At 40.7% G+C, this 11,527-nt stretch overlaps 1 protein-coding gene across 4 annotated transcripts in view; it reads right to left on the bottom strand.

Annotated features, from left to right (window-relative positions):
- Positions 1-654: 654 nt before the first annotated feature.
- Positions 655-11,527, bottom strand: part of GLRB (glycine receptor beta) — a 53,129-nt gene continuing 42,256 nt past the window's right edge. For all 4 annotated transcript variants that reach the window (XM_052778062.1, XM_052778047.1, XM_052778070.1 and 1 more), the window contains one exon: positions 655-1,635. In XM_052778062.1, coding sequence (XP_052634022.1) covers positions 1,339-1,635 — 297 coding nt within the window. In that variant the 3' untranslated portion in view covers positions 655-1,338. The remainder of the gene's footprint in view (positions 1,636-11,527) is intronic.

Genomic DNA, 11,527 nt, shown 5'->3' with positions numbered 1-11,527 from the left:
GTACCCTGGCATCCACAGGAGACCACGGGTCCTGCCCTACGCACCCCGAGGAGATCATGTTTAGGTAGCCTCCATGTCATAGGGTTTCCTCTGGAAAATGGAGAGCAGTCTCCTATCAGAACTGTTTCATGCATAGGACCTTATTCTCCAAAATGTAGCGGCCCAATCAATGAGCTGGTGAGGGCAGCCATTAATTAACACATAGGCACAAGGGCTCATGATATATTTAAGAGTTTCAGCCCCTTAGACCTTTGGACATGTCTTCACTTCTACTGGTGGCTAGGTGTTAGCTTCGGTCATCTGTGCTACGACAGGCAAACGAAAGAAAGTGTAATTAGTGGTAAAAATGGTATTTCGTCTTGACAACAACTGGTTTGTTTAAACTGAAAGCTTTCAAGGGGATAAACAAAATAAATCAAGTAAGAGGTATCCAATGCAACAACAAAAAATGGTGACTTAGGTACTGCAGGCTTGCCAGATACTACAGAAGATGAGCCAGAGGACAGAGTAATGTAAAAAAGTATAACCTAACCTGATACCGAACTGCATCTTCTGATGTTTCTCCAAAACTCCTGATGCCTTTAGTCTAGAAAGTGGACTGTTTGTTTTTGACATATTGTATCTAGTTTGCGCCTAAGGAAACAGCAGTCAAAATTTGGCCCAATGTTTTATTGTCAGCATATTCTCACACACTTAAGTGTGCCTGCTTGATAGATACAATTGTTGGGTTTTTTCCAAATGAGCTGATTTTACAAAATTAGTAATTCTCTGATCTTTATTTTTCCACATAGACAAGATCAGCTTATTCGATGCTGCCTTCACTTACAAAGTCTCAATAATACGAATTACATCTTAGCTTTTTCTTCAACAGTGCCATCTAAAATTACACAAGAACAAGATGTTTGGGGTTTGGGTTTTTCTCCTCTGGAAGTCAGCATAAAAGCTGTTAAATACTACATATACTAGAATACTGATTTTAATAATACTCAACGTGCACATCAGTTTCATTGTCAGAAACACTTTAAATCTCTGTATGTTATTAATAACTGAAGAGCGTTATTCAGCTTTATAATGTAGTATGCATTGTCCTTCATATATATTCCTAAAGCAGGATGTATGCTGTACATTTATATACAACGCTGGTCAGAGCACAGACATTGCAGTGTCATGCTTTCATTCAAATTTCAGATGCCATATGTTCAGTACAATCGCATGGCATCAAAATGCAACATATTGCTTTGCAAATGCAAATAATTTCATACAGTGGCCTTCATGACTGGGAAGGGGTAATGAAATGGGATTATTTTACACATATGAAAAAAATAAATAAAAGTTTTATCATAAATATATGGACCAGTAGATGACGTTGAAGAACAAGAAGCAAAAAGGGAACAGTGCTCTTGCATAAAGATCGATTCTCTTTGCTGCTGATGGAATGACAGGCTTGGGAGGAGGAGGCTTCTTGTTGTTCTTGGCTTGAGATTTCCCGAGCCCATTGTTGACTTCAATGGGCTTCCCATAACAGTCATAATTCGATAATTCAAAATCCCTTGGCAAGCTTCCAACAATGCTGAAATCATTGGATCTCAGATCAGATTTCGAAGTGCAAACTTTTTTGCATCTGGTCTCACCAACCTATGAAATAAAAAGTGAGGGGAATCACGATCTACTCACCATATTTCATTAACAAACTTAACGCAGCTGCTAGAGAACACCGCAAACAAACATATAGGAAATTACTTGTTGATAGGGATACATTACATGAGCTTAATTTGCTGAATGGTTGCATTATAAAGTACTTAAGGATGATCAGTCAATCATATAAACTAATCCAAACATTCGTAATTGTGTAATTTTTCATGCACAAGGTGCCTCATGCTGTGCAACCTGCTATAGTTAGACTCCTTCATTTTAAGATGATAGAAGGGGAGAGAATATTTCTGCAGAGAGTATTTTTGGAAATCGGTTCTGTGCTGATGAACCTGCAGCACAGATGCTATTCACTACTTACATTTTTCTGAGGCCTGGAAGCTATAGTCAGATTTAACCCTAAAATTCAGTGTTTGATGCAACAGTTAAAGTCTATTCTGGTTCTACATAGTAGCCAGCTCAAGATCCTGTATCTCATCCTAGGGTGACCACCTTGCATGGTGAGAAGGCACTTTCTTTGTACCTGCAGTCCTTGGTGCCTCTCTAAAGAAAGGAAACAAAGATGTGACAGTGTTCTCAGCACTTCCCATCCATACACTGGAGAACTGTGCAATTGGGAAATCTAAATCCAGCAACTGAATACCTGTCTTTCCTACAGCTCTGCCAGTGCTCTTGAGGATCAAGTACTACTGTGCTATGGGGTAACCCCGGGTGAATTATTCTCTTTTACAGACCAGACAATTGTACTGGCATGACAATGAACATTTAGAAGTATTTGGTGCCCTTCAAACTGAAGTGTTTTGCGGGGCAGGGGGGGAAGGTTCCTATATTCCCTTCCTTGGACTTTACAAAGTTTATATTTCAGGTACGACAAATCTCTAGGAGGACCACCCCCACACTGTTCAGGGAGCTTGAAGGGTTTTGGAGACTACTTGCAAGGCACCGTGCTTTATGACTTGGGTAAATCTCTCCCAATGTTTCATTTCAATTGGACTATACAGTAAAGGAGGGAAAAAAAAAAAGAAAAAAAAAGAAAAAAATAATAAATACTGGTTATGAAACTTAACTGCATTATCAATAATGCCATTTGTTCACAAATATAACCTAAGTGTTAGTTGGGAAAAATGCTGGTTCACAAATCAGGTTATACACATGTGCAACCAACATTAACACAAGTTTCCCTAGGGCTTCCTGGAGCCACCGATCCACTAAAACTTGGTTCTTCCAAAAGCTGCCTGTCCCTCCTTCCCAGTAGCCTATCTCTCCTCCACAACACCTTCGGGCATTTTACTCTCAGCTCTCTCCACTTCTGGTTTTCTGCAGTCTTAAGCTGACAGTTTGGGATATTTGCAACATCACATTTTGTAACTAAAATACTAATGGTGAAATACAGTACCAAACTTACGGATGAATAAAAAACATTCTGGAGAATATTATTAGCTTCTCTATGACAGCTGACAAAGTATCCTGGATGAAAAGAACTGCGGTAGTCAGGAAGAGACCTAAACTTTGACTGGGGCTTTTAGTCCCATTACTGACAATGCTGATTCTGGCGCAAGGTAGATGAGCAGCATGGCCCTATTCCCTCAGCAAAGAGTGGACAGACCTCCCCAGATTTGCCAGACTTATATTTCTCAGGAAAACAGTAATTTTTGAAACCAATGCACTAAAACTGAGGTGCAGGTTACACAACAAAATCAAGATTACAGGTTATAAAAAAGAAAAACAAGATAGGTGTTCCATGATGGTAAGGCAGAACTATACATACAAATTTCCTGCAACTGTTTCCCAGTCACCAAAGAGCTGACAGCCTGTGATAGTGTTCAATATCGGAGTAGCAGGGGCAAACTGTATAGTAAGGTGGCGACTGAGACACATATGAACACGATTATGTGACCCTGGGTGACATGGGGGCTGTCAGTCAGTGATCCAAGAGGTTCCTTCCAATCGGATCATACCCAATGATATAGGTAATAAAGATATAAAGCAGACCCTTGTGCAATGAAAGGGTAACTTGCAGGACTGGGGTGATGTTAACTGAAGAGTCACAGGAATATTACATTTTTTCCATGGTCAAAACTTGTAAGATTTAGTAAGGCCATTACAAGAGATAGAATCATGTATGAAATTATAAGCCTCCTTTTGGATTTGCAAACTTGTAGTCCATGCCTTGTACTACCAGCGATATACTGTAAAACTCAGTGACACTAATTGTAGCCTAAGCGCTCTCATTTACAATACAGAATAGTCCTGTTCCAACTGCAGCATCTAGAGAGTGCTCCCCTAAAGGCTGTTACAAGTCAGTTCTCATTCACTTGTGGGACAGAGAACTAAGGGAATGGCTTCTAGGTCACCTCTGCCTTATAAGCAGAGGATTGTTTGCAGCGTGTTCACACAGAGCTCTGTTTAGTTTAGTGTCAGCTGGAGTACTGATTTATCAGGGTGACACAATTTCCCTTGTAAGAACAACCTGGCCCAAATTTTTCTTTAATAAGTATATGTTGCTTTTAAAAATAATTTCCTTCATTTCCCTGGGTTTAAAAATATAAGGTGCTTCTATTTTCTATATGCAGTTGCTGCCTAGACTTATTTTTAAATTTCTTTTCATACATCTCTTCAACTCTCCAATATTTGTGTTGTTTTAATCTAAATGTGCTTCAGCTGACCTACAGCTTTCCCTAAACAAAGTGAGATAACACATATTAGAAGTAGTTTATCTGCTTTTTAGTCATCCTGTCTTGGTCTGTGCTAGAAGCATAACAATATTCCTGACACTTACCAAAGGCTACAGGAACCATTTCTGTGGAAAATGGTACCACAGGACTTGATTTTAGAGTACTACACTGAAGACTTGTAAAGAAAGCAAAACACTGTTAAGTGTTATATCCTTTTGACTTTATCCTGACACAGAACTTGTCCCTGGAAAATATTTGGTATCATTTGCCTTATCCTGCTGCATCATCATGACCCGTGGGCCAGACCCAGCCCATGGGGTGCTTCCACCAGCTCTATGGCTTTTCCCCTGCAGGGGATGGGGAGCAGCTGTTTGGGAAGGGAAGGCTGCTGGAATAGTGGAGGGCCTCCCCACGTCCCCGATGGAACTAGGCAGCTGCTCCTCGTCCCTCTGGCGTGGAGGTGAGGGGGCTGAGGAGAGCACGGGAAGGCAATGTGGCTCTCAGGGCTTGGCCCAAAACTCAGACCTAGATCCTGTTTCTCCCAGGACTGGGCCACCTTGTCTACGTTTGGTATGTTGGACAGGATACCTGCCTTTCGATGAACAGCTCAGAAATACCTAAAAATGACCCCTAGAAGGCAGAAGGCCCCTTGCGATGATCCCTTCTCACCTTTTACAAAATCCCGGCTGACCACTGCTCACTGCCAAGCTCAGCACCTGCTGCTGCCACTGCTCCAGAGCTGCAGCGTGCGTGCCACTGCAGCGGGGCCGTACCTGGCTCAGAAAACCTTTGTTTGCAGAGTTAGGGGAGCAATGTGTTAAGAAAATGGGGAAAGAGAAGAAGAAAGAAGAAGTGCTGCCTGTGCATGCAGACCGGCAGGAAGGGGGAACTAACTCCCCATCACTGCCTCTGCTGCTTCTGGCGCTTCTCCTCACTCTCCACATTTAATGCCCAAACTAGTTACACTAGATTTTCCTTTAAAAACATCCAGGATGGAGAATTTTTTCCATGACCTTGTTCCCCACAAACATATGTACCTTATTTCTAACCTGAATTTATTTGGCTTCAATTTTCAGTCACGCGGCAATGACTATAGTTAGTCTGATTAACTGCTGGTACTTACAGATGGTAACAAATCTAACCTTGATTTTGCATAATTCAGATGATGTAACCAGGCCGACATATGAAGCCAAGGCAAATATTCTTAAGAGTTTCTTACCTCCACATCATTACCCCTGTCAACCTAATTGATAATCTTTTAAAAAATTATATTCAGTTTGATTAAATCAATAAACATACAGATCAGCTTTAATTTCACTGACCCATTTAAATTTATTAGCTAACATGGGGCTGAATTATGAATAATATTAATGATAATTAATACTTATGAATAATAATTATTAGTCAACCTCCTGTTAGCTATGCAATATTTTCCACTGATTGATGTCAGGCTTATAATTATTCATGTTATGCCACTTTAGCCTTTAAAAGTACTGGCACAAAGTTAGCTTCTTGCTGTCTTTTGGAACCCTCCCAGTTTTAAAGGATTTATTAAAAAATCAACATTAACAGCACTCATGGACCAGCTCTTTAAAAAAATCCTAGATGCAACTTAAGCTGAATTCTCGATTGTGAAATGTCGAACTTTAATAGCTACTGTTTAACATCCTCATTAGCTACTGTCAATGAAAGCCATTTCATCATCTGATTGAATGTATCTTGCTTTTCCCCAAACACAGAGCAGAATATTTGTGCAACACTTTTGCCTTTTCTGCTGATACTTGATACTTACAGCATCTCTATCTAGTATTGGACCAATACTCTTGTTACTGGTTTTTGTATTTGTGCTATACGTGCAAGGTAACTTCCTATTTCCCTCAGTTACGCTAACCATATATCCCTTTTGTTACCTACACCTATTATCTACACCTACTTTCTGGATTTCAGCTTACATTAACTGCTATCAGCTTCTCCATTTGCCAGTGAGAAGAAAGGAGAAATGCTTGAAGCTGAGGTAGTTTTCAGTCTTTGGGGAGTTTGTTTTCAATTGTGCTGTTTGTTGGGGTTTTTTAAATTAGTATAGCTTCCTTTCTGGTCTGTAGCTGTTTTGAACAGCTATATATATTGTTATATAGCTCACCAGCATCATTCATATTTTTTGTTTAAATTCTTCCACCCAGATGAGAAAACATAGTTTTCAAATTTGTGAAATCTGTCCTTTCACAGCACCAAAAATACCAGGACTAGACTACATTTGTTTTGTGCAAATAGAATAAAGATCCTTTTCAATTGACTGTTCATCTTGTGATCAAGTCCTCTTTATCCATCAGGATAAAGTGTAATATAAAATGCCATCATTTTGGATTCAAGAATTTTTGACAGCAGAAATGTATTGTCCATAATTTCTAGCGAAGCTTCAAACATGCTATAGCACTGGCAGCCTCTCAAGCTCAGCATGTGCCCCTCAGGCTGAAGTGCCTCTCTACTGTAATGCAGCATTCTCTGCCCTACACAGCACATCTTCTCTGCCATAAAATCATCTCTTCTGTTGCACCCAACCTCTTTTTGGCATGCAGTTCTGTCACTAGTGCTGCCAGTTGTGTAAGAGTCTTCCATACAAGATGAAGGAGGAGTTTTCTAACAAACTCCGTCATTAATCTTTCTTGCACTTGCTTTGTGCTCTTCTCTTGCTCTTGCCATAATGACAGATGTAGATCATCAATAAAGTAATGCTTGTTTAGCATTAGTGTGTATTCAGACTGAGTATATTTTCTGGTGCAGCTCAGCAGGAATTTGCTATCACATCCAAAATATTCCTTGCAAAATACAGCACAAAAATATTTATACACAAAATATCACAGAATCACAGCATAGCTGAGGTTGGCAGGGACCTTTGGAGATCATCTAGTCCAACCCCCTGCTCAAAGCAGATTGCCTGGGGCCTTTTTACAGTCATGTTCTGAATTATCTCCAAGGTCGGATATTTAAGTCACTAGAGCAGAAAGTACCTACTCTGTACCTGAAATGCTGTCAGGAGCTATTAAAATAGACCGCAGCCTGTGGGTTTGTGTACAAGATAAAATGTAAACTGGGTTTCTGGTGGTTCTGCAAGAAAAATCTGAGTCTGGAGTGCCACTCGAGGGGAAAAGACAATATGGGAATATCAGGTCACCACAGGCCACCACCAGTGGTCAGGTATATTATAAATCAGTAGAGATTAACCTAACCTATACCAGGTTTCAGACCTTAGATGTGGCTCCGACAAGATAAGGCAAGCAATAGCACTACTTCTTTTTAAAAATAACTGGGTTTAGAGCTCTTACCACCCCTTGCATAGCACTATTCATCATACGCCAGAACCATTCTTTTAGCAAATGTTCTCTCCAGTCATCAGTACATTATCTGTGGGGGACAGCTTCTATAAATGGGCTTGATGAATATGTGACTTTTCAAATCAAGGGGTGTTGTTATAGTTAACAGTGCAATCTCTCCCTGTAATCACACCACCAGTGAAAGCAAAAAGATACTGATTCACCTCCAAAATATTTTCCTTTTTGCTTGTTTTTCTCACTGTATGATGTTGCATTGCTAGGAAACACACGCAAACTCCTACTGAGGGTTCCCAATAAAAAGCCAGTGCCAGCAGTTACCACCAGGTTGTATAATTTTCTCCTCTGCTTAGAACAGCATCTACTTGCAGCCGCTATGAGCTAAGGGAGCCAAACTGTACTTTCTCATGGCTTCTTGCCTGTAAATGCATAGCCATTGCTGCTCCTAGAGAAAACACATCAGAAGTGCTTATGTTGAATTTTCTCTTTTTTTTCTACAGATTCAGGGTGATCTTGCCAGATGGACCACTTGACTTTAATCAGTCAGTCATATCAATAAACCTCAGGGCTTAAAATGGCACTGACATTTCAAGGGGTTTTGTTGAAGGGGGCATGAGTCATAAAGCATGGACTCGGGGGCTTGGTGTATACTGGCAACATACAGCTTTCACGTCAGCCAGTACCCAGGATTTGGTGGAGAGGAGAAGTAGCTATGCATCCATGGAAGCCTTTCTCCATCTTTGGGTGATTGGCAAATTGTAAGCATTGTTTTCATCCTGCCATCTTCACTGTCGCTGTTGGTGACTATCGGTCATGATCACTGACTCTGCTGACACAGTGCCTAAAGTGCCTTCCACTGAAAACTTCCACGTGGGCCCTTACAGGTTCTGTTACAGGGGATCTCTTCTCCTCACCTTCAATTACGAATGGCATCAAGCTTTTAATGTTTAGGATATACTGAGAAGTTTACCCCTTTATCCATTTTCTTGTCATAAAAAAGGAACAATACGTACTTGTATTTTTAAGTACGATCATGTGTTTTTGTTATGGCTTGTTTTTTACCAATATCAAACTTGCCAAGTCTCCAGACCAGATGCCATTTTTATCTTTCACAAATGGAGCAAACACATGAAAACAAGTTGTTCCATGAGGGCTGGAACCAGGGATACCTGACCATCCTACGTGCTTCTCTACGCTCCTCCTGATCCTTCCCACGACTGGGACCTTCCCACCCCAGCAAGCCCCCTGTACCTTACATACCAGCTCCTTCTCCAAACCTCCTGCAGAGACATCACTGCTGCAATGCTGCATGGCTGCAAGAGGCAGCAAGAGCGCAACTTGCTGCTTGGGGAACACTGGCAAACTGGCCTGGCATTGGGATTGGGGGCATTTTAAAGTGAAATAAAGTAATTTCTCTTTTTAAACTTGATTACCCTCTAATAACTTACAGATATGTATCAGCTCCATTCAGTTAATGTCTCATAATATATAAGTGCTTCATTTAAGCTGGAGAAACACTTATAAATGCAATTATTCAAGCTCTTTGTTTTTCCCCACATGGAGTCTTCTGCTTCCAGGTCCTTCCTGTTGGCTTTACCTTTGAGTCCCATCTGGTCTATCCACTGTTTCAAGCCCACCTATGGTGAGATTTCCAGCTACACTCTCAGTCACTTTTGCCTTAGTATCACCTCCTATGTGGAAAGAGAACATCTTTGAACATTTCTACGCGATGCACACTCGTTTCAGGGATATAGTTCTAAGTTGTCCTTTTCTCCTAAAGCTATACATTGGTTCGCCTAAGTCTTTCCAGACATTTAGCACAGTATTTTCTCTCTCCTCACACACAATCCTACATGACCCTGATGAGAAACAGCTCCTGAAGTTCTGGGACAGCTCTCTGGCCTCTTTTTGTTTCATATTCTTTATGCCTTTCAACATACATTTTTTTTCCATTACCTGTTTCTTTAATGTTTCCCTCCCTTGCATATTTGCCATATGACAAATGCATTCTCTACTTGATCATTCCTAGGTCTGTATGGGAGCAATCCAAATTTTGTGGGGGAGGCCTAGTTTTGGATTAGAAGTCAGAGCTACCGAAAGATTTAGACCTGTTCGGATTTAGGAGTTTAATACAGGCTTCTCCAGGGCTGAGAACTTTCAAAGTACTCCTACGAGGCAGCTGGTTCAGAGAGGGAGTTTTCAGCTAGGCAGATTTATAGCATTCAAATATATAAAATCTAGCATCACTGTCCTAGCACATCCTGATGTCAAATGATTCATCAGTCTGGGACCTTTCTCTATCTCAGCTTGGTGATCTTCCTAGAAATTACCAGCCCAGGACATCCCTCCTCAGGTGAGCTATATTTCAAAGCAGGTGGCTGGATACAAGCTGGATCACTAGCCATGAAGGGAGGAGACCACTCAGCCACATGACCAGCTTTTACAGCAATGAAAACGTATTTCCACTATGTCTCGGTAAACAAATGTTTTGTAACTCTGCATAAAGATCATCAGAAGCTATGCATACCCAGGACGCCATATAAATCCAATATGGATTATTGTTGCAGAAATTATACATATTGGAATGTTAAAGGTCTCTGATAACAAATTGGGAAGACCCTGGAAAGTGCCGGTCAAACATGAGATGCTGGAGTTGACATTGCAAGATTGCGGAGGGGAGACACTTCAAGATCTTGGGAGGGCAGACTGAGGTCTGAATCCTAAAAACCTTCTCATGGGGAATGTTGCTTAATCTTGGTGGACAGCAACTCCCCTTCCTCTAAGTCTTAAAATCTACTGTACACCCAAACTTGCCTTCTTGAAAAAAAATTATTAAAAGATGATAGGATAGTGCAGGTGATAAAAGTTAACATTTTATTCTCCTTATGGCTATGACAATGGCAAGTACCTTAAAGGGTGTACACACTGAGGAGAGTCAGTAATTTAACAATTTGGTTTTGTTCACACTACTGAAAACTGTAGTTTTTTGTTAATCTTGTCATTGATCAAGCTGAACGCTTACACTTGTTAAGTACTTGAAATAGGAATAAACAGATTTTATGCTGCTCTGCTGGACTGTTGCAACTATTTTGTCACAAGAAACAGCTACATTTGGGACCTGCAAATTGCTGAACACAAAAATATCACATTCAGTTCAGGGGAAGCAAAACTGTAGTGGAGCCATCTTTTTCTACTCAGTTCCCACGTTGCCTGAGCTTGGGGAATTACTTGTGACACAAGTCAAAGCAGTCATGGGCTTGCTCTAAGCTGAGCCTGGTTGCCTGCCAAAACAGTTCCCAGAAGACTCTTCTACCAGATGAGAATTATGGTAGTTAAGTGCACCGCTCTGTGATATCTGCAGCTCCTCTGGACTGGGGGTAATCAGTTATGGGGCAACGCCAGCTCGATAATAGGACAGGGTTTCTGCCATTCTGGCATAAACTACTTCCTCCTTAAAGAAACATTAAAATCATACTGTAGATTACCAAAATTATCACTTGGATCTGGCCTAATAGCTTTTTTTTATACATCAAAATTGCTGAGTCATTGAAAACTATAAGCCAAATTCATATTCCACATATTGTAGCATAACGTATTTTCTTCTGTAGAATAAATGTCAATTAAATATCCCTCAGGACTGAGGGCAGTTGGCCTGGGATGTCTGATAACTCTTGGAGCACAAACGGGGAGTTTTACAACACCAGGAATTTAGCAACTTGATGGAAAACTTTGGCCTGAGTGAAGATGTACATCATCTTTACCCGCATAATGAGATCCGACCGATTTACCCATAAACTCTATCTGGCAACACAAGAAATGCAGCAACTGTTTGACAGACAAACAGACCTGTCTTTTGTTTACACATGCCAAGAC

Source organism: Harpia harpyja, chromosome 2 (assembly GCF_026419915.1).
Source record: "Harpia harpyja isolate bHarHar1 chromosome 2, bHarHar1 primary haplotype, whole genome shotgun sequence".
In the NCBI taxonomy this organism is placed as follows: domain Eukaryota; kingdom Metazoa; phylum Chordata; class Aves; order Accipitriformes; family Accipitridae; genus Harpia; species Harpia harpyja.
Note: the sequence above shows the minus strand (reverse complement) of the source record. Positions and strands in the feature narration are given on the sequence as shown.